Source organism: Acinonyx jubatus, chromosome F2, assembly GCF_027475565.1.
Source record: "Acinonyx jubatus isolate Ajub_Pintada_27869175 chromosome F2, VMU_Ajub_asm_v1.0, whole genome shotgun sequence".
Lineage (NCBI taxonomy): Eukaryota > Metazoa > Chordata > Mammalia > Carnivora > Felidae > Acinonyx > Acinonyx jubatus.
Genome location: NC_069394.1, coordinates 8820315 through 8847657, shown reverse-complemented (window position 1 = coordinate 8847657; position 27343 = coordinate 8820315). Strand labels below are relative to the sequence as shown.

The 27343-nt window shown below is 53.6% G+C and overlaps 1 protein-coding gene across 1 annotated transcript in view; it reads left to right on the top strand.

The window, feature by feature from the left end:
• The window catches only part of CCN4 (cellular communication network factor 4), a 34131-nt gene extending 7265 nt beyond the window's left edge, over positions 1-26866 (top strand). The window contains exons 2-5 of the mRNA XM_027063865.2: positions 10550-10829; positions 17278-17538; positions 20773-20966; positions 22775-26866. Of these exons, the coding sequence (XP_026919666.1) occupies positions 10550-10829; positions 17278-17538; positions 20773-20966; positions 22775-23074 (1035 nt within the window). The 3' untranslated portion in view covers positions 23075-26866. The remainder of the gene's footprint in view (positions 1-10549; positions 10830-17277; positions 17539-20772; positions 20967-22774) is intronic.
• The last annotated feature ends 477 nt before the right edge of the window (positions 26867-27343 follow it).

The following is a 27343-nucleotide window of genomic DNA, read 5'->3' as shown; positions in this document are numbered from 1 at the left end:
AATGGGGCAGCGAACATCCAGGTGCTCTGGCTCTGGTGGGGGGGGGGGCAAGGCCCCGTGGAGAGTCCCTGAACAGCCATGTGGGTGCCACATGGATGGGCCTCAGCCGCCTATTCATCCTTGTTGCTGCTGCCCTGTAATCCTGCAGCCTCCATGTGCATGTGCACACGCATGCACACAGACATAGGCATACACACACATAGAGACAGGCATACACGAGTGCACACACAGGCGTACGTGCACACAAAGGCACGGGCACACCTAAGTGCACACACACACAGATATACGTGCACACACATGCACAGAGGCATATACACACACATAGAGACATGGGAATACACACACGCACACACACACAGACATATGCACACACACGCACACCTGCTGACTTCCTGAAGAGCTGCTTCTGGCCCCTGTACTCCAAGGAGTTGTGTCCTGACCCTTGCAAATTTCCGCTCTTAAACAACCGGAAGCATCACCCCGTGTTGGACCCTCACCGTGAGCGGGGGCCCCCCACGCCTCGTTTAGTCCACAGGAGAGCTCTCCGTGGTAGGAGCTGTTATCGCCCCCGTTTTACAGAGGAGGAAACCGAGGCAGAGTTTTACCGATTCCCCATGCCATCTGAGCTTCAAAACCCCCACCTTATTCCCTGTGCGGGGCCGGCGGGACCTGCTCCCAGGGGTGACCTTGTGTGCCAGCCCCTCGCCCGTGTCTGTCCTCCCAGCCTGAGTGGGGACCCAATGCAAGAGGACGGAAGGGAGCTGAGGTCAGGCTCCTGATGCTGGAGGGAGGAACCACCTTATCAGAGGCCCAGCTCAGCCAGCCAAGCGCATTGGAAGGCTCTAGAGGGTTGCCTCATCCCAACGCGCCCTGTGTGTGTAGGGGGGGAGGCAGGTGCTCATCCAAGGCCACGAGTCTCAGCCCGGGGCTGGAACCCAGGGCGTCTCACCTCCAGGTACAGGCTTAGGAGCTGAAGACACCTCTCCCCACCCCGTCAGGCAGAAACTCCCTCTTCCCTGGAACAGGTCTGACCTCAACAGATGGCAGTTTCTTCCACTCTTGTCTGTGTTGGCTATGGCTCCAGGGCCGGCCCCCTCCCTGCTCACCCCATGGCCACTGTCACTTCCAGGCCTGGGACATGGAAGGCTCTCAGTTCCTTTGGGGGAATCACATGAACTGGAAATTGGGCAAGAGAAGGGTCCCTTAGAGGTCTGTGGAGGATTGTGAGACCCAGAGTCAGAAGAAGTGAATGCGTAATTTTCTTGCCGTGTCTCTTAACCTCTGTGGGCCTCAGTTTCCCCGTCTGTCAAATTGAGACCGTGAGGGCTGATCTCACAGGGTTGTTTGGATCATCACCTGACACCGTGGGGTGGCTGACTCAGGAAAGACCCCTCCTTCCCCCGGGGGACGCACATGTCCCAGGCATGGCCCTTAAGGTCCTCTGACTGTGGCCCCAGCCTACCATCTCCATAGCTCCGAACCCGAAACCCCAGTATTGACCCCTGGTCATTCCTGTGCCACCTGACACTGTGGGGTGGCTGACTCAGGAAAGACCCCTCCTTCCCCCGGGGGACGCACATGTCCCAGGCATGGCCCTTAAGGTCCTCTGACTGTGGCCCCAGCCTACCATCTCCATAGCTCCGAACCCGAAACCCCAGTATTGACCCCTGGTCATTCCTGTGCCACATCGCTGCCACCCGCATGGCCTTATTCCTGCTGTTCCTCAGCTTTGACGTTCTCTCTGCCCTCCCGGTCAATTCGCGCTCATCCTTAAGGACACAATGCAAAGAACGCCTCCTCCAAGAAGCACTCACTCCTTGCTCCCATGCCCCTGCCCCTGGCCTTCTTATCATGTTCTCCTAGCCCTCATTTAGAGTCTGCTGAGGCCCTGCGCAGCTTGGCCCTTGGGTTCAAATCCCAACTCTGCCATTTGCTAGTGGCCTTGGGCAAATTATCCGACCTTTCTGTGGTTCAGTTCACTCCTCTGTAAATTGGGGAAGATGATTGTAAAAGCAGCCCGCCTCTTAGGGTTATCGCAAGGATTAAATGATTTACATAAGGTGTAAATGAATAAAAGAGGCATAAAAGGCGAAACGCAGAATCCCATGTAGACCTTGTGTTGATCTTGATTCAGAGAAACCATCTGATTAAAGAAAAAAAAAAAAAAACCTTGGAGATAATCAGTGCAATTTGAATAAGGACTAAGGACTCGTGCTTGAAGTTGGTAACAGGTGAGAGAGCCCGTATGGCTCTCCCGACTTTGGTAAATGCGTACACGTGTCTCCAGCAAAGAATGAATGGGTTCTGTAAAAGTTTTTTATGTTTATTTATTTTTGAGAGAGAGAGAGAGAGAGAGAGAGAGAGACAGGGCATGAGCAGGGGAGGGGCAGAGTGTGAGGGAGACACAGAATCCGAAACAGGCTCCAGGCTCTGAGCCATCAGCACAGAGCCCAATGCAGGGCTCGAACCCACGAACCGCGAGATCGTGACCTGAGCCGAAGTCGGACGCTCAACCGACTGAGCCACCCAGGCGCCCCAAGAACGAACAGGTTTTGAAGTTGTTAACACGAATAGTGCTGATACGAACGCCTGCCCCCGACATGTGTGCCACCAAGGGTTAGCGGTCATTAACAGTACTGTCACTCTGTCCCGGAAGACAGCAAATGCTTCCTATAAAAGATCAGATGGTAAATATTCTAGGTTTTGTGGGCTATAAGGTCTCCGTGGAGTATCCCTCTTTCTTTTTGTTGTTGTGTTTTACAACTTTTGTTTAAAAAATGTGAAATCCACTCATTCCCCCTTACAAATCACAACGGGCCAGATGTGGTCAATGGGTTGAAGGTTCCAACCTTTGTTCTATAATGCAGTTACCCTTTCTATATTCCTGTCTCCTCAGAAGGCTGGGGGTCCCCTGAGGCTTTGTACTTGGAATTTAGATGTTTCATATGTGTTTGATGAATGAATGAATGAATGAATGAATGAACAAACGAACACACAAGGGCTTGTTATTTGGAAAGAAGTCTGGCTACCTGACCCTTCAACCCTGTCATATAAAGTTGAGATCCGCCCCCCAGAAACTCACAAGACTGCATGCTTATACATTTTTTTTAACGTTTATTTATTATTGAAAGAGAGAGAGACAGAGTGTGAGCAGGGAAGGGGCAGAGAGCGGGGGAGGCACAGAATCCGAAGCAGGCTGCAGGCTCTGAGCTGTCAGCACAGAGCCAGACGTGGGACTCGAAATCACAAACCGTGAGATCGTGACCTGAGCCGAAGCCGGACGCTCAACCGACTGAGCCACCCAGGCACCCCAAGACTGCATGCTTATAAAGCCGATTAGCAGAAAATCTCAAAAGATCTTCCACATCCCATGACACGCAGCCTGGCCAATGCCGAGTCAGCTGCAGGGCCTTCTATTCCCTGGAAATCCTGCCATCGGAGCCAGAGATGGGCTTGGAGGGCTCTGGACAGTGCTGGGTCCTCCCACACTCAGGCCAGGTGACGTTAGGGTCTGGGAAACTAAGATCTTTCGAAGACAGGCCTCCCCTGCAGGGCAGCCTCCCCGCCCTGGGAACAGGGGTACAGATCCCTAGGGGTTCTCTCCTACAAGGAGCTCAGGAAATAGGTGTCCCCCACTTACACTGTGACTGCCCCATCAGGGGTACCAAATGTGAGAACAATGGGGTGGGGACAGCAGGTGGGCCCAGGCCACAGGGGGCCACATTCTTCTACTCCCCCACCTCAGGGCCCTCTTTTCAGTGAAGGGGTGAACAGAAACTGCTTCCCGGCAGCGCAGCCCCTTCCTGAAGCCCCCCCAGAACACGGTTGGGGTCCGCTCACGCCATTTCTGTCTCAAGCCTGCCCCCTTGTGGAGCCTCTGGGTGCAGCCTCCCAAATGCGGCTGAGCCAGGCTGTAGGACCATCCCTTCCAGTGGTCTGAGCACTTGCCCAGGGCAAGCCAGGCACGGTGCCGGAGACTGAAGAGGCGGGAAGAGACAGCTCGTCCCTGAAAACCCCCATGACGGGGGTCCTTGGCAGCTTGGGCTCGACCCCATCACATTCCTCACCACCCCGAGCGGTAGTCTTAAGGCTGTGCCCTTTCCTCTCACCCCGGTGTCCCTGTCACCGATGAACCACACTCACATTCAGAAGGGGGTGGGGTCCACTTTATCATCAAGCAGAAATCTCAGTTCCCTAGGCACCCCTCCCCGCCACGGCCAGCCTCCCACTTCCTGCCCCCTTGCCTGTTGCCCGGAGTTCTTGGAAAACCGACGTGAGAGTCAAATCAAACACTGACTTGTGCCTGAGGGCTGGAAAACACCCTGAAACCCATAGTTCCTGCTCATCTTTAAAAAAAAATTCTAACATTTATTTACTTTTGAGAGACAGAGAGACAGCATGAGCCGGGGAGGGGCAGAGAGAGAGGGAGACACAGAATCCGAAACGGGCTATGGGCTCCAGGCTCCGAGCCGTCGGCACAGAGCCCGACGCGGGGCTCGAACTCACGGAGCGTGAGATCGTGAGCTGAGCCGAGGTCAGACGCTTAACCAGCCGAGCCAGCCAGGGGTCTCAGTTCTTCCTCATCTTTAAACAGCATCTCAAAACTACTTTTGCAGCATTTCCTACAGGGGCTTTCATTCCCCCCCCTCCCCCCCCGGTTTTCATCAGGTTAAATTTGTCCAGTAAATAGTACAACTGAGGGGATCAATCGATTTCTTCTAACCTGCTTAGTGACCACCCTCTTTGTCAAGAGGGCTAAGTGACGCTGTCTTCATCCATTCAGGCAAGCTGTAACGAAATACCACACATGGGGGGCTTATAAACAACGGAAGTGTTCGAACGAACATTCGAGGTGGGGGTCGGGAATCTGGATTTTAACAGGGTCCGTGGGCTCGCTGTTCTCTGCTGCATGTAGAACTCCGTGGAAAAGTTGGGATATCTGGGGACCCTGACCGCCCACCCGTGTCTGTTCAAGCCTCCGGGTGGTTCTGACAGGCAGCAAAGTCTGGGAACGGCCGTGGGAAGCGGGAAGCGCTTCTGTTTGTAGTGGGTGTGTCTGAGCTGTCTGGGGAAGGGGGCAGGGCTTGGGGCCGGCTCCTGTGTGTTCTGGGGAATACGGGGAGAGGCTGCCAAACCCAAAGACAGTGGGAGCTTGGTGAAAGCCTCAGGGGGTCCCAAGGGCCCAGCCAAGCACCCTGGGGTTCCAGGAAGAGCCTCGGCCCCCAAGGGGAAGTCCTAGAGAGAGGGGGACTGTGGCTTTGGTGGTGATTCAAAGGGAGGCCGGAGGCTTCAAGCACGGAGATTAGAGTCAGACCCTGCAGGTTCAATCCTTCTGCCAGTCGCTGCCCGTGCACCTGGGCAACTCCCTGGCCTCCCTGAGTCTCAGTTTCCCCACCGGTTAAGGGCGTGGAGTGCTTGTTGCACAAAGGGTTGGTATGAGGCTTCACTAACCGAATGCACGGAATGCGCTCAGCACCGTATCTGGCACATTTAATGCCGAAGATGCCTGGCATTAATTATCAAATTCGCCTGCCTGGGCCCCAGGATCGGCTGCGGGCGCCCCTGGCATGGAAGTATAAGGTCTGGGAATTAAGAGCCTGGAAAGGCGGCACAGTGAGACCGAGCCCCACGAGGACAGGGGATCTGAGGGACCCACCGCGCCAGCCCCGTCCAGCATGGGGCCTGCCCCGCTGTAAGTGCCCAGGAAAGATCCTTCCGAAAGGAAACTGTGGGCTTCACGTCCGGCTTCAAATGGGCAGGTGGGTCAAAGAGGAGTTCTAAGGTGCATCCCAGCTGGAACACTCAAGGGTCCTTCCGAACGAGTCTGGTCCTAAGCCTGGCTCAGTCTGGTCCCCACCCCCGGCTCAGGAGCAATTATCAGCTCCTGATCTCTCCTGCCCGCTCAACCCCAGGACAGTAGCTCGGGCTAGAGCTCATGCAGGAAGCAGGACTTTGAAGGAGGGTGCCGGGCCGCCGGGCCTCAGCTTTGGCAATGACACGGGCACCGGAGGTCTCCGGGTACCACGAAGTGCGATCCTGAAGGGACGGACCCTTCACACGGGGATCCCCACAGCCTCTCCGGGAGCTCGCAGCCTCTGGATATTTGCTTTGGTTAGGTCCGATGGGAGCATGTTCCCAAAGACCACGGGAGCTCGGTCTTTCCTGGGGGGGTGACTGAAGACGGCCGAAGGGCCAGGGGCTCCAGACCTCCGGGTAAGGCAGACCTTAGTTTCATCCTGGATGTGCCCCACCCGCCCCCCAACCCCCCGACTAGCTGTGCGGCCTTCACAGCCACTCAGCCTCGCTAAGCCTCCGTTTCCTCTGCTCCGGGGACAATTAGTAGGACTGCCTTGTGATTTGTTGAGGGAACCATATAACAGGGGACAGAAGAACCTCTCCACTGAGAGGTGAGCACTCAGTAGATACTAGCTGCGATGTAAGGGCCTGTGTGTGTGCGCATGTGCACAGGGAAATGGACAGTACGTGGCTCCCGCCCTCAAGGGAGGACAGTGTCATGGGGGCAACGTACATTGACTCTTCCATTCATTCTATTGATAGATGTTTACTGACACCTACTCTATGACAGGCTTTGGAAGGCCTGACACCCTCCTACAGCCCCCAGCCAGGAGGAATGTCCAGATGCTTCTTGATTACCCCCACTGGCAGCGCGCTCACTACCTTATAACTGATTTCCTTCCATTAGAAAATTCTCCACGTACAGTAGTGGGACAAGCACGGACCCAACAGATTTGGGTTTGAGTCAAATTCTACCACTTCCTGCGTGTTAACCATGAACACGTCCCTTTGCTGACATACACAATGGAGATCGCGATGCCAACCGCTGTGGGGAAGATAAGACAGGCCACAATAACTGAGACCTGGCTCAAGACTGGCCCCTGGCGGCCACCAGAGCTGTGGTCTGCAATGGAATGGACTGGCTAGGACAAGCCAGAAACTCTAGCCACGTGGTGCTTGGGCCCAGAACCTTGGTGGGTGGGGGTATCTAGTCGTAAGAACATCATTTTACAACAGAGAAAACCAAGGCTCAGCAAGTGAACTCCCAGAGTCTCTTGGACAGTATGTTGCAAAGACTAGACGTGGCCCAGGGTGACATTTCTAAAATACACATCTGTGCCCCCATCTTTCTCCTGCTAACATCCTTCAACAAATCATCGCAGCAGACTCCAGCCAAAAGCCTGAGACCTTAGCCAGGCATTCAAGGCTCTCCTTGATCTTTGTGCCCAGCGACCTCATTGTCATCTATGAGAAGGTGCCCATGTGCTTGCATCTGGGGCACGGGGAGAATCGTGGGGAGCTGGTGCAGGGTGCGGGCAAGAGGCGGGAGGAGATTGAGGTCTGTTGGCCTCGTGGGTGGTCAGTTAGTGAGAAGAAGGTTGTGTGTCATGCACCCTTGCTTCCTTCGAGTCTTGCACAAAGCCTGGCACGTGGTAGGTGTTCGCGAAGCATCTGTTTCCGTAGAATGCGCGAAAGAGTGGATGCACATGTCCCCAACTCAACGGTCCACCCCTGAGGGCAGGAACCACCTGCCACCCCTCTGCTTCCCTGCGTTGCACACACACACACACAGAATTCATCATCAGGAGGGGTGTGCAGGCACAACCCCTGTGGTGTCAACGCTGGACAAGGCAGCAAGGATTCAGGGGGTTTCACACCAAATGCGGGAGTCCTCAGGCCCCCCATGCACTCCGGGTACCTTCTCCTCTGGACTGAGGGCTAGGAGATTTCCCACCAGCAGATGGCGCCAAGAGCCAGGACTGGGTTAAAGATGCCCAGAGCCCATCCCTGGCAGCCCCATGTCCCCTAACTGGCTTCCGTCAAGGAGCTGTGTGCCCCGGGGCTCCGGGTAGGTACTAAAATGGAGGCTTCCTCCTTCCCTCCCTTCCCTCTGTCCCTCCCTCCCTCCCTTCCTTCCTTCCTTCTTTCCTTCCTTCCTTCCTTCCCTCCCTCTCTCCCTCCTTCTTCCTTCCTTCCTTCCCTTCCTTCCTTCCTTCCTTCCTTCCTTCCTTCCTTCCCCTTCCTTCTTTCTTTCTTTCCTTCCTTCCTTCCTTCCTTCCTTAACTTGGAGACCCAGGTGACCATATGAAGAAGGGTCCCTGCCAGGTTATAGCCAATCCCACCTCAGCTCAAAATGAGCCCTATGCTCTCCGCAAGCCCTGTGCCGAGCCCTGTGGGGGTGAGAGAGGATGCCCAACCAAGAAATGCAAAGGAGAAGTCATGCTTTTGAGCATGGGACACCAAATCAAGGGACACCAAGCCCCTGGGGTCAACAGTCCCCTGTGCACCCGGTCCACTAGGCAACACTTACAAAGCCCTGCTGTGCTCACATTCTAGTAGAGAAGGAACACCTCGAACATCGTCTGGGGGAGGCATGGAAGGCTTCCTGGAGGACAGGGCTTTTTGTTTCCTCTGCTGTGTGTGCGTGTGCGTGAGTGTGTGTGACCTGAGGGCCTGGGGATGGGTCAGAGACAGTCCCTGAGACAGTTGCTTATGAAGCTCTGAGCCTTCTAGTGTCACAGACAGATGAGGGAAATTCTCTCCACAGAGTCAGAAAGAGGTAAATATGCGTGTGTACCTCCGGTTGGCTTTATTGATGAGGGGGGTTGGGGTTTTATTGTGTCGCACTGTGTTTATGAGGAAAAGCAAGCAGGGGCAGGGAAACTTATGTCCTTCCGGTAGAAAAGGGCACGACTGAGCCCCGAAACCAAACCCAGAGGTGACGAAAGCCTCAAATCATTTGATTTGATTTGATTTTGAAGGGCCCTTCGTTTGTTAAATCGATTTTTGCAGCACCTATTATGTGCCAAAGCCATAACCAAGAGCCCCGCCCATCCAGCACCTCAACCTGGATCATCTCACCTGGCCGCTGGTCCACACAGCGAGGTGGACTTCACTCCCCTCGACAGAGCCATTTCCTGCCCTTCCCGAGAGCCCCCGGGGCTCCCCTGGGATGCCCGGCACTCTGCATACAGGCTTGCATTGTAGTAACTCCCCTCTAATGTCGGTCTCTCCCCGAAGCTGTGGGTGCTCCAAAATCACAGAAGGTTTCAGTTCATCTTCAAATGCCTAACACTTGAGAGAGGCTGTGAGCTGGCTCAGCTGGGGGTAGGGGGTGGGGGGTGCAACTACAAGAACCCAGAAGGCAAACGTAAAGGGCATAGAAATAAGAGTCACAAGAGTCGCGTGTATCTCGGTCCTGACCCATACTGTGTCACCCTGAACACGTCCGTCTGCCCTTTTGGGTCTCAGTTTCCTCCTCGGGAGAAGGGAGGACGAATCTGCCTGAATCTGTCCACATGTGCTGTTCAAAGGAAGAAATGCAGATCTCTAAGTTCCACAGAGCAAGGCTTCCTGGGTTCGAGATAGAGGGACTGGCCCCGGGGGCCTGACCAGCTCCACCTTGGCCCCTCACAGAAGCCCTGGTCCCATCTTTGCTGACCTTGGAATTCTGGAGTCACGGTTGAGAAGTCCTGGATGGGGTCCTCCCCAGCAGGGACCACGCTGGCCTGGGGGTGCGAGAATGGCCAGAAGCTGGCTGCACGCTCTCTGATCTCAGGCAATTCCCTTTCTCCCAGGGCCTCAGTTTCCTCCCGTATGAAGAGGGAGGGTTCAGGGAAAGAGCCAGAGGAGGTGGGAAGGTGACTGGCTCCCAGAGGTACAGGCGGCTTGAAGCTCCCAAACTCAAAGACACCCCAGAGCCGCCTTCCGTTGTGTCCACCTGGGATGGCTTTTGGGACCTGTCCCCGCCCCCCTTCCCGGCTTCCCGGTGTTGTGTCCCTCATATTTTCAGGATGAAGATGAACGTGTGGGCTGGAGGATGGGAAGGGGGCCCTGGGAAGCACGTGGGTGGGGGGACTCCCCTCTGCAGGCCTAACCCTAGCCACAGGGGCTAACTCCCCTCTGCAGGGGCAGGGAGAGCCAGCCCCCGCACCCCGTAGCCTTTCCCTGGTGCTCAGAGAAAAAATAATAACGATGACAGCAGTAATGATAATAATAATAATAATGTCAGCTGGCTAACACCTGGTGTCAGATATGAGTCACCTGACCCCACAAGCTGCCAAGGACTCAGTGGAGTGAAGAGGGTGGCTCTCTGGGCCGCAGAGGCAAGACAGTAGGATACGGGCCGCGCCTTGCAATCTGACTGATCAGAAGGCATTCATTCCTCAAAGCCTCAGCTCCCCATCCGTGAAATGAGACGGGCTCAGTGCCCTCCCAGGTTATGGGGTGCTCGAGAAGGGAAGGAAACACACATGAGGCTTAGTGGGGCCAGAGTTCTGACATGGAATCTGGGCCCCACCTCCTCCAGCAGGGAGACTGAGGAAATTGGCTTGACTTCTCTGACCCCCTGGCTCCTCGGTCCTTCCTGTTTGCTTTACTGAAGGGAAAGGAGATGTCCGGCTCTCAAAAACAGGGTAGAAAGACATAATTTTACGTATCCCTTTTATCACCACGAAGAAGAGAAGGTGCTCGTTAGCCCTTTGGACTTTGAACCCCTGCCTGGCAGTCCTTTATCTCTGCTGTTCCCCCACAGGCCTTCTCTCCAGCCCCCACGGCCATGGCCTTCACCCCAGTGCCACTGGAGGATACATCTTCACACCCCCAGTTCTGCAAGTGGCCATGTGAGTGCCCGCCGTCCCCACCCCGCTGCCCGCTGGGGGTCAGCCTCATCACAGATGGCTGTGAATGCTGTAAAATGTGTGCTCAGCAGCTTGGGGACAACTGCACAGAGGCAGCCATCTGTGACCCCCACCGGGGCCTCTACTGCGATTACAGTGGGGACCGCCCGAGGTACGCAATAGGAGTGTGTGCACGTAAGTGAGACCCTCCCTACCTTCTGGCCAGCCCCCAGCACCCCCAGCTCTAGCCCTCACCCATAGCCCTTTCCCTGGCCAGGCTCCTGCACCCCCCACCATTCTAGTCCATGATCAGAGGTCAGAAGCTAGGCCCTTCTTGAGGAGGGAGGGACGCCTGCCTTCCACCTGCCTCCAGAACCTGGCTTCCTTCTCTCTTCTCCAGCTGGGAGTTACATCCATGGCTGACTGGGGGAAGGGAGCCACCAGGAAAGACCTAAGCATGTTTTCATTCTTTTAGTGGTAGACACTTTGTGGGATGCCTACGCCTCCCAGAGGTACCAAAACCCATCAGAGTTCCAGATGTTCCAGTAATATTCTAAATTTAAATAATATGGTTTTTAAAAATCCACTAACCTTGAAAGAATCAAGTCCAGCAGCCTGCAATCATCCCTTTCTATACGCCCATGTTCCTTCTGTAACTACAGTCACTTTTAACTTTTTAGCCCTTTCTTCTGGTAGTTATCACTATGTAATATATGTCTTCTCTGATAACTTAATTGGATTAAAATGCCAATTTTGGATAACGCCTCAATGTTCCTACATGTTAGCTGATGACTTAACTCCTCAATACCACCTGATACATCCCCTATCTTCCAGTATCATTTTCATAATTTTTGGTTATACAATAGTCAGCATTTACAATATTCTGACTAGTAAACAATGTGGCTGAAGCATGAGATATTGTACTTGTTTGAATTTCCTTTCTCATGAGGCTTTTTGGTTTTCCTGGGGTTCTAATTGCCTTTGCTTTTTCTTTACCCTTGGTCTTTATAATATCCTCATGCTGGGGGAAAACAACTGTTTGTTGTTTGTTTGCTCTTCAAGTGCTCTATCATGTCCTTTTTTGTTCCCAGGGACTTCCTTACAAGGACTTTCTGATCTCATGCTTCTACCTGGAATGATAGTCACTTAGCTTGAATCATCTAAGCATTTATCCAAAATACATGACCCAGCATGATGAAAAGAGGTAACTAGGCATCATGACGCAGCAGCCTAACTTCTGAAAAATTACACAAAGCCTCGTAAACCCAAGAACCTCTTTCCTCCCTTAGTGCTGAAGCAAGACTTCTCCATAACTGTGACCCCATATGCACCCAATTACATGTTCACGCATAGTACAGGCTCTCATCCTCAGCTAATCTGTATCTCCTGAGGTGGGTTGTTGATGAGGGTTATGCACATAATTCCACATCAAACAATCCTACCTGTGCCTCACGGTTAATTATAAGCACTGTCTACTCTTTTATCATTGGTTCCTGCTTCAACTATCATAGCAAGTCATCTGCCTTTAGCTTTCCACGGAACCACCCTTGATTGTCCCATCCTTCTACTTTTTTTGCCCCCTTTTATTCAGACTCATTATTAGCCCCACAAAACAGTGTGTTTGTTCAAAGAAAACTTGCCACGCCACCTGCACAGAATCATCTGATGTGTCGGCTAAAAACATTGCCCTTGAGCCCGACCCCCAGACATACTGAGTAGAATTCTCTAGAGGTGAAGGTGGTGTCTACACCTTTAACAAGTTTCCCGGGTGATTCTCAGGCATACCCAACTCTGAGACTGCTTATAGAGAGAGACAGTTGTATAGTTTTCTCCCCATACCCAGGTGAGGAAAGCTGGCTGAGCCTTCCTCCACTAGAATCCCTTCCAGCTATATGAGACTGTCTCATCATTTCTTTCCCCTTTTGGAAGCTGTTATTCCAGGTCATTAAAAAGGGAACTCAGTTCACTGTTATCACTCTAATGTCTAAAGCTGCACTGACATCTTGCTATGTGCCAGGCACCTCATCTTTATAGACATTCTCTCATGGACCCAGAGAGGGTGCAGGCCCTGAAACTGCCTCTCCTGCCTGCCTTTCCCCCACCAGAGGCCCGGAAAACCGCCTTCCCAATCCATACACACCCCCTATCTCTTTGTATCTCAGGTCCTGCCTTTGCTCACAATAGCCTCTTAGCTCCCCCTCACCATGAGCCCCTGTGTATTCCCTCTCCTTTTATCTGGAGAGAAAACTGGTCCACAGATTTTAATAGATATCACACCTGCCAAGGGTTCCCTGGTCCCATCGGTTTGCAGACACTAGAATAAACAATGTTGAACAAGTATACAGAGCTTCTGAGAGGTTTTAAATGTTCACATCCACTGTAAAATTCCAAAACGGGAGGTACCAGAAGAAACCCTATTTTTGAAACGTAAGCGCACAGGGAATTGTTTTGTCCAGGTAGATGTTAACTACTCACCCACCCCACCACACACACATGCACACTCACAGATACACACATTGCATGCATACGTGTGTATACACACACACACACACACACACACACACACACACCTCACTAGTATTCTACCAAACATCTTCCCAGAAATGCTGCCATGGTGTCTGAGTTCACGACCCCCCAAGGCAAGAAAGAGGAGAGGCCAACGTCTGATGGCCATACAGAGGAAGGCACCTCAGGGCGAGAAGAAGAAAGAGAAGGTCCCTTTAAACAGACAGTTTTTTGGCAAATGGTCAACTCAACCTATGGATGGTCCCCAAGACAGGTTAAATCTGTCCACGGAGGTGTGCGTGTAACGAGGCCAAGGCAGGTCATAACAACAAGCAATCACAACACTGGCACATGTAACTCAGAGAAAGGCGGAACTATGGCAAACTAATGAATGCAAGCTTTGGCTACCAGAGGTCACAGCTCCCAGGCACAAGCCACCATGGCCAGGCAGAAAAGTGAGCTTGGACTTGTCCATGCTGCTCAGTCTTCAAGAGAATCCAAAAATCCGGATTTGTGTATAATTTGTAAATGTTGGCGACATGTTCCAAAAAAAAAATTTTTTTTAAACACTCTGTGGGCCAAACTAAATACTTCTGTGGGCAAAGAGTGACCTCTGAATTATACTCTTTGGCTATTTTGGTTGTACAAACATTACTCTGCATTTAACGCAGCTGGGTCAGGCCTGAGAGCAGTGTGGTTTGCTGGAAGGATCATGAAATTTACAGGCAGACAGACCTGGGTTTTTGAATCTTGGCCCTGCTGTTTGCTGGCTACGTGACCTTGGGCACATCACTTAAGGAGCTTGATCTAACCAACCTCATGCAGTTGTTGAGAATAAACAAGGGACCGCATTAAAGCCTCAAATGTGACCGGCTGTTCTGGGTCATTGCTTTACTTGATTTGTTTTAACTTCCCCTTGTAGAAATTATCTCAGCCTTGTCCATGGTCATCCTCAGAGGAGCCTCGTTGCAGGCTCAGACTCCCCAGTGTGGACAGCGAGGGAGTAGAAAGCTCACAAGTGGTCTCTGGAGCTGGACAATCTAAGTTCAAACCCCAGCGCCATAACTAATACGGTGTCACTAGGCAAGCTACTTAACCTTGAAGTGTCAGTTTCCTCATCAAGGAAAATGTGACAAGTAAGGCCTACATCTTAGGGTGATTGAGACGTCAAGAACCTGATACATGGTCAGAGCACAATACAGATTAGGGCCCACCCCACCTCCCATCCACCCATCCATCCATCCACCCACCCATCCACCCATCCATCCATCCACTGACTCGTTCACATAGTTATGAACAGGTGGGTGATAATCCAACAGTGGGGTTACAACAAGGCATGGCCCCTGTCCTTGCTCCCATGCAGCTGACGCTCCAGTAGGAGGTGGGTGAGGGACGTGAAGGCCTGGAGTGTGGAACAAGGGATTTGAGTTCCTGCTGGTCCTTCAGTAAGAGGAAGGCTCACCAGGCCATGGCTGTGCTTGCAAAGTCTGAGATTAGATAGGAGGTGGTGAGCTTCCCATTAGCGTGCAAGTGAATGAGGAGGGCGCGTTAGAGTCTGCTGTGGGCCCAGCCGTACATCTTTCATACACCCCTACTCTCGCTCTCACCAGCGGTGGGCAGGCTGCTCAGGGCCACTGTCCCCCACCGGTCCCAGACTCCCAGGAGACTGGGAACAGCTTTCAGAAGCAAGGTTCCCAATCTTGACTGCAAACTGGATTCACCCGAGGAGCTCAAACCTGCAAAGGTCAAGGGCTCCTGGGTGGCTCAGTCAGTTAAGCATCCGACTCGTGATCTCAGCTCAGGTCTTGATCTCAGGGTCAAGTTGGGCTCTGCCGTGGGCATGAAGCATACTTTAAAAAAAATACTAAGGCCCGGAAGATAACCATAAAAGTAGAGAGTCCCATCATCTGGGGCACAGGGCGGGGGTCAGAATTTTTGAAAGTTCCCCAGCTGGTGCCTCCGTGCAGCTGGTGGTGACAGCCACTGGGCCAAGGGCTCCCTGGCACCCGGCGCTGCCTTGTCCCTGCAAAGTTCCCCCACCCAGGGGCAGAGACCAGGTTTCAGCACGCCCCTTCTCCCCCTCCACCATCATGCCCACACACGCGCACGCGTGCACACACACGCGCACGCGTGCTCCCACCTTCCGGCTGCAAGGGCGCGGCCGGGGGTGACTCAGAGCGAAAGGATGAGTGATTCACCCAGGGCTTCCTCCGCTTCGCCTTGTTTTGGTTCGGTTTGTTGTTGTTTTTTTTCCCACTTCCCCTCCTTTACCGGTGTCTGGTGGAAGGAAATGGGCTGTGGGGCTAGCGCTCCCCTGGGTTGGAGGGGCAGCTCTATCATTTCACCAGCTGGGTGCCCTTGAGCTAATGAATCACTTGACCTCCCCGTCTGCCAAACGGGGAAAATAAAACTCTCCTCGTGAAGTCCCCGGGAGAACTGAGTGAGGTAACATATCAGATGGTGCCTGGCACGAGATCAGATAGATGGTCAGCGAGCGGTAGCGCCTTTCCTTTCTGGGCCTCCTCCCTGCACGATCTCCTCCCAGGAAAAACAGCAGCCGCGCCAACATTCCCACAGGCTGAGGCTCTGCGTCTAGCTGGGCCGCCTTCGGCACGTGACTCCACGGAGACTCAGTTTTGCTAGATGTGAAAACAAAGGTGACGGTGGGTGGTGTTTCCAGTCTCGGATGAAATCAGCAATGCCAGGAAGCCTGGCACCGAGCAGGTCAGGTGACCGCGGGCAGCGCTGGGAGATGCCAGGGCTATTATGTCAGTGACCACCTGCAGGCAAACCCCGGAGATGCTCTGTCAGACCGCGGATTTCAAACTAGCCCTCCTCGGGTGCGCGCTCTTGCTGCCTGGAAGCTCTCTGCCTGCCTGCACTTCCAGACGCTGTCCTCAAGGCGGGACGTGTCTGGGGTGGAAGGGGCGGGGGGGTGCAGCGCTGGCCAGGCCCAGCAGCCCCCGACCCCCGCTGCCGGGCCCCTGAACTTGCTTACTGCGATCTCCCGACTCACGAAGAACCCTCGAGGCCACTCACCCCAAAGCCAGCTCCTCCGGGGATAGAGCAGCTCTCCCCTTCCGGGGCTCAGGTCATAGAAGCAGGAGTCATTCCTGACTCTCCTCCGCTCCTCACATCCCGTCCGGCAGCTGCTCCTTCCAAGCACATCCAGAAGCTGAGCCCTCCTCCGGGGTGGTTCAAGCACAGCCACCGCTCGCCTGGATTGCTGGGGTGGCCTCCCGGCACCGCCCTTCTGCCTGTTCTCTCTGCTCACCATCCAGCGCCACGCATGCTCTTGGGTGGCGTGATTCCTAGAGCCGAGTCACCAGTTACTTCTCGAATAGATCCCGGGTATCCAGGTGCTAACAGCTTTGCCTCTTCCTCTGAGCCTGCAGGGAAGCCCTCAACCCGGTCCCAGGACTGCTCCCACCTGGCCCTTGACACCTGCAGCCCTTCCCCCGCCGGCAGGCTCCTCCCCCGACACCTGTGCCGCCCACCGTCCTCACCTCCTTCTGTCTTTGCCGAAGCCGCATCACTTGGGTGAGGCTTGGCTGCCCACTTGAATCAGCCACTGCCCCCCATCCCCCAGCCGCCCCTCCTCTTCACTGTTCTCCCAGGCACTGGTGCCCATCAACACACTGTGTGATCCGTCTTTCCTGTGTCACACCCCACTGTCATGTAAGCTCTATGGGGGCATGGTTTTGTCTGATTTGGTCGCTGCTGAATCTCCAGTGCCTAGAACCTTCTATAAATATGCATTGAATGAGTGGAATCTTTGTTTCAAAGTGTTCTGATTGGCTCTACACTTGGCCCTCTCAGAACCATGACCCTAGAGGCATTTGTCAGTACTAGGCTCTGTGCCACATGCTGGGGGTGGGACCGGACGGGTCGCATAGGTTCTTGCGCCCGCCGTGCTCTAGCTTCTCACCGGCTGCCAGCCTGGCCCCTGGGGGTCACTCAGCGGGTGATGGTTGAGCCGCACCCCACACTCCCACCCTGCGGTGGTCCTGCCTGCCCGCCCTCGCCCACGCGCGCGGTGCTCCCCGAGGGCTGGGACAGGTCCAGAGGCGGGAGGTGTCCACATGGGGGCGCCGAGCCCACTGGGCCTGACCCGAGCGGCGGCTGTGTGTGTTTGCAGAGGTGGTCGGCGTGGGCTGCGTCCTGGACGGGGTGCGCTACACCAACGGCCAGTCCTTCCAGCCCAACTGCAAGTACAACTGTACGTGTGTGGACGGCGCCGTGGGCTGCACACCCCTGTGCGTGCGCGCGCGCCCGCCGCGCCTCTGGTGCCGCCGCCCCCGGCGGGTGAGCGTGCCCGGCCGCTGCTGCCAGCAGTGGGTGTGCGACGACGGTGCCACGACGCCGCGCAAGACAGCGCAGCGCCACACAGGCGCCCTAGGTGGGTTCGGGGGAGAGGGGACTGGACGGGGGACGGGAGGGTGGGGCCCTGGCCACTGTGATTGGCAGACGCGCTGAGTCCCAGTCCCAGAGCACCGCCCCACTAGCTGCGTGACCTCCGGGACCCTATTTCTCCATCTGTCCCATCTGTTTTATGGGGTCCTCGCAGCATAAAATGAGGAAGAGCTTTATAAAGAACAAAGCCAGATACATGGGAGTCATTGTTATCCTACTTAAGAGATTAGGTAGGGGAGTGGAGGTGCAGGAACGGTGTGTGTGCGCCCCCAGGAGGAGAAGCATGAACACAAGGTGCAAGGGAGGGAGAGGGGGTAGGTGGCTTCCGCCTTGCTATGGAGGATAGGTGGACAGGTGAGCCAGAGGAAGCCCTGGAAAAGGAGGAGAGGGACAGGCCCACTGGTTTTAACACTGCTTCCTGGACTAGCCCCACGTCAGCCACTTCTCAGGTACCAGATCGATGTTTGTCATACGGGCAGATGAATGGATGGGTGGATGGATGGATGGACGGACGGACGGATGGATGGATGGATGGATGGGCAGATGGATGGATGGGCAGATGGATGGATAGATGGATGGGCAGATGGATGGATGGATGGATGGACGGACGGATGGATGGATGGGCAGATGGATGGATAGATGGATGGGTGGATGGATGGATGGATGGATGGATGGACGGACGGACGGATGGATGGGCAGATGGATGGGTGGGCAGATGGATGGATGGATGGGCCAGTGAGGATCTGAGCTAGGGCAGTTCGGGTGGAGATTGCAAGGAAGGTACTGATGTGAGAGGCACTACATGAGGAGTAGGACCGGGGTCATAGCATCAATCCACTGCAGAGAGAGCTCTGGAAGCCATGCACCTGGGGCTGCCGATGGCGAGTACGATGGTCCAGGGATGATATGTAGAGTGAGACAGAGGTCTGGGAGGGCTGACATTTGAGGGGGACAGGGACAGAGTGTGGGGAATAGAAGAGGAAAACCAGGAGCAGCTGATGACACGGAAGACAGCAGATGAGGATATTTCTAGAAGGAAAGTGTCTGCCAGACAAGTGGACATGAAAGAGTGAAGAGATGCCAATAGAGTCTGGGGTTTCAAGGGTACTGATGGTTTCCTAACAATTGTAAGTGCCTGAGATTGTTCAGGGAGACTGTGTAGAGCAAGGTTTCTCAACCTTGGTACAGACTACATCCCAGACCAGAGAAGACTCTGTGGGGAGGGCTGCCTTGTGCATTGTGGGGTGTCTACCAGCACCCCCGGCCTCTCCCTACTAGATGTCTGCAGCACCTGCCTCTCAGGGAGTAACAACCAAAAATACCTGCAGACATTGCCATTGGAGACTGGGGGACAAAATCGCCCAGGTGGAGAACCACAGGTGTGGCCCCGGAAACACCACCATTCAAGGCCAGGGAGAGAAAAAGCTGAGACAGGCGAATCCAAGAGGCAGGACAGAAACAGGAGAAAGAGGTTTTGCAGAAGCTAGGTGAAGAAGGTGTTTCAGAGAACAAACTGGAAAGCAGGGAAGGGGGGGGTGCCAGGGGACCAGCCCAGACAATAGAGACGTGCCCCCAGGCTGTGTGCCCTCAGCGGGTGCCACCCTCCAGTGGTCCCGCCCCTCCCGCGGTTCCGGGGGACAGAGCCTCTCCGGAGGGGCCTGGGCTGGCCGTGCTCTGTTCCTAGCAGGCCCAAGGCAATAGTCCCACCGCGGCCCCCAACCGGCAGAGCCACACAAGGGTCACAGGGGGAGGGGCAGTGGCTGGCTGCCCATTGTATGTGGCCCAGTGACCCCGTTCTGACCCAGGACGAGCAGAGCCCCTGCCTGCCAGTGGGCGACCCAGAAACCAAAGCCCTTTTATCCTCCTAGGCAAATCCGTCCCTCCGCCTCCCTCCTCCGTGCTCCCACCCCCAGCTCATCCCAGCCCTCCTCTCCTCTGTCCTTAGTTGCCTCTTCTTGTTTCTTCTGCCTCTCAAAGCTCCCCCTTCACTCATTCCTTCCTGCCTTCATCCATCCCCGTTCCCTGCACACCTGTTCACTTGGAGGGGCTGAGTGTCCGGCCCTGACCCCTCTCCATTTTTTTATCACTCTTCTCCCCCCTCCTTCCCGTCCTCCCCACTGCAAACCAGCCTCCCTCCCCCGCCTTCCTTCTCTCCCCCTCCCCCGCTCCCCTGCCCTACCATCTGTCTTTCCTCCTCTCCCCCCTCTGCCCGGTCCTTTCTCTGTCTTCCTGCCTGTGGGCACGTGTGTTAGGGCGGGACTGGCTTCCTCTTTGAGGCTTCTCTTGTATATCTTGTTCCGTCTCTCTGTGCCACCTCTCTTTTGTCCTGCTGGCTTTTTCCTTGCCTCCCCCTCTAGCTTAGCCCATTTTTCCATTACTCAGAGAGTAAGTGAGCACTCACCATGTTCTAGATGCTGGGATGCACACATGGATAGAACCATCCGAGACTTGGTGTTTAGTTGACAGTCAAGAAACCACGTAAGCTTGTGTTTACTGAGAGTCTACTGAGGGCCAGAGACAGCTTGTGGCTTTCATAGGTGCGGACCCATCTTTTCTGTCCACAGCCCTGGGAGGGAAATGCTAGTGTCAACCCCTCTTTGCAAGTGGGGAGCCTGAGGCATGGAGGTGGGGTTAGCTTCTCGAAAGCTGCCCGACTGCTAAGTGGCCATGCTCATAGTTGAACCCAGGCAATTTGGCTCTGAAGCCTGTGTGTCTCTTTAACCACTGTGCCCTCAGCATCACCCAGATTAGCTATTAGGCTCTAGGGGATAGACACTCCCTCTGACTTTCTCCAAATAAACTTGATCTCTGCAGGGGCAGGGATAGCACCTTGCAGGTGCCTGATATGCACTCAGTAAACAGGCCCTTTCTTTGGCACAGCAGCCTTGGAAGGCAGGTGTTCTGTTCCAACGAGGACACCGAGGCCCGGAGTGAGTTACCCAGAATCCTACAGCTTGGAGGTGGTCACGCAGGATTTGCACTCTGGTCCACCTGTCTCTAAAGATGATCTTTCTTCCAGAGAAGCAGAGGAGCCCAGAGCAGATCCTCCTCTCCCTGGGGAGGGGTTAGGAGTTAACTTGCCCTTTCAGGAGTGGGGGGAGATAGCCCACCTCTTTCCTCTTGAAGCTTCAGGGTCCCGGACCCTGTGGGCGCTGAGGGTGGGGCAGAGTGGCTGATGGCGTCTGGCGACTCACAGGGTGTCCGGTCCCTATATCCACAGCGGCCACGGGTGAGGTGGAGCCGTGGCACAGGAACTGCATAGCCTACACGAGCCCCTGGAGCCCTTGTTCCACCAGCTGCGGCCTGGGGGTCTCCACTCGTATCTCCAACGTCAACACCCGGTGCTGGCCTGAGCAGGAAAGCCGCCTCTGCACCCTGCGACCCTGCGACGTGGACATCCGTCCACACATCAAGGTGAGTCCACCCTCCAGGCTGGGGTAGGCATCTTACAAGCCCAGCTTAAAGCCTGGCGCCTGCACTTCCTCGAGGGGGCCGTTTGGAAAATGGGAAGAGTTAAGCCCCCTTCGGAAGAGTTACATGGGATAATGTGTATCAGCGGGCTTTCAGTCAATGGAAGCATTGCGGTGACCATATTCTCAGAGTCAGGGTCACTCTGGAGAGAACTCAGAGGCCCTTGGAAGTGCTTTCCTGTGGAGATGCTCAGGGACCCTCACTGACTGCCACTCACCCTATGGTCCTGTCCCAGCCCACACCCAAGTGCACGGACATGACAGTCACACTGGGCAGTAGGAGAGCTCTAAAGAGGGCTCAGGACAGCTGGAGTCAGGAGTCAAATGCCCATTTGCTGCTGACTGCACATGACTGTGGCCAATCTCTGCATCTCTGAGCCGCAGGCTCCTCGTCGGTAAGACTTGGGGTTGGTCTGACATCTCTTCCGGCATTGAGAGGCTAAGATAATTAAAGGATGAGGATAGAGTGGGCCACAGTAGTTAGAAATGGGTCTGATTTATGTAATTCAAGGTGTCCTCACTTCTGTCTTGGGACTCCCATGCCTTGGTGCCACATAAAAAGAAAAGAAAAGGAAAAGGAAAAAAAGGAAAAGGAAAGGAAAGGAAAGGAAAACTCAGCACTGACTCCATTTTTGGAGCACTGATGGCATCTTGGGGCTGCCGAAGAGAGGACTGCCCAGGGGACAAGAGAGCTCCACTTCCCCATGAGTCCTTCTTACTCCCTGTCCCCCACCCCGACTCCATTATCTCTGTGCCAGCCAACTGGATCTTTCCACCTCCTCCTTCTCCTTCTTCTTCCCTTCTCTCTTCCGCTCCCTCTCTGATCAGTTACCTCTGCCACGCTGGCCTCCATATTCTTGGTGCCTGGTGCAGAGTAGGTACTCAGCAGATGTGGTTTAACTGAGAGTGTGAATGGAAGAGTTGTGAGCTGCAGGAAAGATGGGAACAAAGGCCCCAAGTTGGGTGAAGGCACCGTGCCTTTGAGGTAGGGGTGGGTCTACCATAAGGCCGACTCAAGTCCTTGCTGTTGCCTCTTGCTTCCCACCCAATTTTGGTTTTGTAATTATGAACCGAAGATGGCTCCTGCGTAGCCTGGACCTGCTCTACCCCCGGTTCTGGCGTGGTGCCGGCACGTGGGAGAGCCATTCGTTCAACGAATTTAGTGAGTGCCTACTGGGTACGGGGTGTGGAATTAGATTGTAGAGTCACAGTAAGGGCCCTGCTCTCAAGTGGCCCACTGCCCAGTGGGGAGATAGAGCTAGTTTTCCAGAATACACTCTGGTTGAGCAAGCTGCATGAGGAGGATGTGTGCGAGAGTCTGTGGGGAGAGGAGGAAGAACAGGTTAGGGGAAAGGGCAGCTCCCCGATCATGGAACCCCGTGATGGTTCTAGCACTCAGCAGCTGGGACACTTGGTAGACTGAGGGAGCTACGCAGGCATCCTGCGTTGGCAAAACCGTGAGAGAGTCCTGGGCGTGGGCAAGGCAGAAAGGTAGGAAAGAAGACCTTATAGGTTGCGAGGAGGAACCATGCATGCCAGGCAGGGCCCGGGGAGGCCTTCAGTTGCTTCTGCATAATATGTCTGGGTCTCGCCGTGTTTGGTGAGGTCCAACCTCGCTTGAAGATGCTGCAGACCTGAAAGAAAAGTGGAGGGTTCCTGAGTGGTGAGTGCGAAGGGAGAAATGAGGGCTTGGAGGGAGGACGGTGACTGTTCATCCTCTGAGCACCCCAACTGAAACCTCCTTTTCTGCAGGAAGGGAAGAAGTGTTTGGCCGTGTACCAGCCCGCGGCATCCATGAACTTCACCCTCGCCGGCTGCACCAGCACGCGTCCCTACCGGCCAAAGTACTGTGGGGTGTGCACAGACAGCAGGTGCTGCATACCCTACAAGTCCAAGACCATCGACGTCTCCTTCCAATGTCCCGACGGGCCTGGCTTCTCCCGCCAGGTCCTATGGATCAACGCTTGCTTCTGCAACCTGAGTTGTAGGAATCCCAACGATATCTTTGCCGACTTAGAATCCTACCCTGACTTCCCAGAAATTGCCAATTAGACGGGTACAAAACACGGGGCTCGGGCGTGGCCCAGTGTGTGCAAAGCAGCCAGCCCTCCGAGGCCCCCAGTTGAGCCTTCTTCGTCCACTTCCCGCTGACTTCTAACTATCCTGACCCAGACCGTCAGCCCCCTGTCCTGTTTCCAACCACCCGAACGACCCATTCCGCTGCTGCTCAGGCCCAGACTCTGACTTCTCTCCTTGGCCGTGTTCTGCATACGCTCCAGACAAAGTGCCTGTCTCCAGCTCTTCTGGACAAAACCCAAGCCTGTCCAAGTCACTGGAAGTCCTGCTGGATCTTACCTGAGTTCCAAGGAACAGAATCAGCTAGGCATTTCACATCACTCCTTCCCTTTCTAGATGCCAAACCACAAGACTCTTTGGGTCCGTTCAGAAGCACAGATGGGATCTAGGGCAATGGAACAGTCTATTATGTGGGTCCTGCCACGTGGACGCTGATAGACAGTTCTGACCGTAGCACACCCAAGTGTCTCTGATCCCAAAGATTTGGGCTAAGTCTCTCGTCATCCCTGCACGGTAAAGGGTCCATACTGGTTCGTTTTGGTCAGAAATGCAATTTGATGACTTTCATTCTTATTCACGGGAAAAGTCTCCAGTCAATACTCTAGGGTCAGAACAGGGTCGGCCAATTTTCAGAAGTGACGGACCCTGGCATGAATCTGCTGCTGACCAGCAGGACACCGGGCAGCTGGCCAGCTCTTCTGGGCATCCAGACCCTCTCCCTGCTTGGGGGCTCCTGGGAGTTGGGGGAGCCCTTAGGATGACCCCTGAAAGTGGCATCCCGGGACGTTGCTCTGCTCTTACGGGGCCTTGGGAGACCCCGCTGAAGTCCGGGCCAGACCCGCCTAAAGTAACAGAGACAGCTGCAGGCTGTATGTGGCTCAAACCATGAAGCGGATCCACTCTGCATCAGTCTGGGGCACAGGGACACCGCTCTTTCTGCTGCAGTGACCCTTCTCACAGACTTCGGGTCTGCTGACCCAAACCCCCAGTCCTGGTGTGAAGACGGGTTTACCAGTTGTCTAGAAACGGAAATATATTTAACAGGGACTAAATGCCAAAGTGGGTTGAAGCTTAAAAGGAACAGAAGGTTGTTATGAATGGAAATGAGACTATTATTTATCTTGTTAGCAGAATATAAATATTTACTGTCACAATTCTTTTATTTACTACCTTCTGTTTGCCGGATATTGTTCCCAGTGCTCTGCATGCATCGGCTCGTGGGGAGACTTGGCAATCATGTTGGCAAGGGCCTATTATTCTTTCTGTTCTTACAAATGTGAAATAGCAGCTCAGCAAGGTACGGAGCCTTGACTGAAGTCAGCCGGCGGGTACGTGGGGAAGTCAAGATTCAAATCCAAGTCGGATTGACTTTACAACCCGTGTCTCTGTCCTTACTTTTTTAGAGCTCCCAAGCGGGTCGAGCAGGAAAACATGTCAGAGTAACCGACTTCCTGCCCTTGCTTTTTCACTCTTTTTACTGCCTCTCTAGCTCCTTTCCCAAGGGAAGCGTATCTCGCTTTCAGGTAATGTAGGTGCCTGAGCATCCAAAAAAAAAAAAAATACGGGATGGACAAAACTCCATGAATCGGTCCTCCCCTCCTTCAGATCAGGAGCCAGCCTTCATCATGAATTTAAGAGATGGTTTTGTTTATCCAATGCTTCGGATGAGAGATGTGCGGGTTATTCCTGAGGGAATTCGGTGTTGGTGGGCCAGGGGTTCTGAAATAGGAAAAAAGGACTGGAAATATGCCTTCCTGACCATGACCTCCCCCACGCCTGGTCCATACAAGGCATACAGTGGTCCTCAATATATATTTGTGGAATAAAAGACACCATGTATGTGTTCCTACTTTTACTCAGAGGCTCTCTTCTTCCAAAGGTACAGATCTTATCAGCCAAATCTTATTTGAAGTGCCCTAGGAAGGAGACACTGGATATTTAAACAAATGTCTTTTTTTGTTGAAAAAGACATTTTGTGTGAAGAGCATTTACCCCAAGAATAAGCTCTTCTCTAAGCCTGTGTGGATCTACGTTGGATTTTCTCAGAGTGAAATTACCTGAGGTCTACAAATCACAAGGACCGGATGACGGCTAACCGCGTTTGAAATTCAGCAGAAATCCAAGAGCTAGGTTCTTCCTGACTCTGCATCCCAGTTTGGAAAAATGAGCATAGCTTCCAAGATCCTAGGAAACCTGGATGGAGGAATCCGGGAGTGCCCTGGGGCCGAGTGGGCTGGGGTAACTCCAGTTACATTGGTTTCGAGAAACGGACGTGTCCTAGGCAGGCCCCCCTGGGAAAAGTCTCAGCTCCATGTTCTGAAGTCATGGGGAAGGAGATTTGGGACCAATGCAAGGAAAACCTTTCTAGCAGTCAGATTCGCTCGGCAGTGGTGTGACCGACCTCAATAAAAGTTAGGAATATTAGTCACAAAGAAAAAATGTCCCTTTTTTGAAGGCCTCCTTGGTGCCACCCACTTTGCTTAAATTATCTTACTAACATTCACGACGTTTGGAAGGAAGCTTCTCGTCCCCGTTTCTATACATGGAAAGTTTGAGACTCACAGAGGCTGAGAAATCAGCCAAAACAAATTGGAGCCCAAATTCCAGCTTATTCCCCTCGGCCTGGCTCTTTGGGGAAGCCTCCAGGAAGAGCACGAATGACCCCCAGAAGAGTGTCTCATTGGCAAGGCCATCCAGTAGACAAGACAGATGGTGTCTCCAGTCCTTTGTTACTCCGTGTTCTGGGATAAGGGGAAGGTACACGAAGGATTTGTTAGCCTTTGGTAAAGAAATTCACATTAGCGCCTCAAGTGAATTTCTCTGGTGTGCTTAGGTGGGGAGAGAGGAAACCTGTATTCTCAAACCACCACTTCTTGCTAAACCTTATTGTCAACACTTGGCGAGCACTTACTGAGTGCCAGGCCTGGGCTAGGTGCTTTCCTGCTATATCTTTCTTAGTCCTCATAGCAAACCTATGAGACTTGGCGTTATAATCGTTTTCCGCGTCCGAGAGAAGACGCTGGGGCTCATAGATGTTACGTCCTCTGCTCAGTGTCTTACTAGCTAGGGAACTGCAGACCGGGATTGCCAACCAAGGTCAGTCTGACCCCTGAGCCATCTCTCCTGACCCGAAGTCCGGTGCGCATGCCCCCGAGATCAAAAGGTACCAAGAGGTGCTTTACTGACAACAGGGCCGTGTCTGGACAATGTTAATTTCAAGGTGATTCAGAGAGGGAGTCAAGCAAGTAGGTTTGAATGATACAGTTGTCTATAATCTCATTAACATTGTGCTGTGCGTACACAGAGATCATGGGGAAGCAACGAAACCCCTGACTATTCTATTGAATTAAGTCACTGCTTTTTAAAGACTTATCTTGCTGTAAAGCAACTCCAATAATAAGCCTGCAGAGCTTGGGACTCACGAATGGTCAGAATGGTCAATTGTGTATCTGTGCACATATACGTGTGTGTGTGTGTGTGTGTGTGTGTGTGTATGTTTATATCTATTTTCAAACTGTGACTTCATATTTAAGTATTCCTACCGCCATTTTTGCAAGTGACTAAGAAATACAAATGAAGGAACGTTTTGGAATTTCCCAACAGAGGAAAAAAAGAGCACTTGGGCGATCTGTCATGTTTTACAACATTCCTCATTTTTCTCATGATTTGTGTAACGTGGAACATGTTTGTTCAATGTGAAGGATTTTCGGTGCGCAAATTCCCCATTTATGCTTTTGTCCTTAAGGCAATAAATCATCAGCAAAATGACTTACCAGATCTTCTTGTGTGTGCAGTTATCATGCGTCACGATGGAACATCGAGTTCATTCCACAGATGTGCAGATGGTGGAGACTGGGTCCCAGATATTTTACATACGGTCATAAAAATAGCTAGAAATTTGGAGACGGGCTTAGAAGTATGAATTCTGAAATTCACAAAAGACTAGCACTACAAGTATGTCCACACTGGAAGGTAGCTCCGGAAATTTTACTGTTCATTCATTTATTCATTCATTCATTCATTCATTCATTCACGCACTCACTCACTCAATGCCTTTCTACATCTCCAGCTAGCACCTTGAGGGCAGGGACTATGACGGCATCCTCTGGGCCTAGCACGGGGTGTGGCACAGGGCAGGGACTGGGGAAGCCGGGGTTGGAGAATCGGGTGTACAGAGATGGGGATTGCCAGCTGCCTTAGGAACCAGCGAGAGTAAAGAGGAGTGTGGGGGAGGTTGCACGGTAA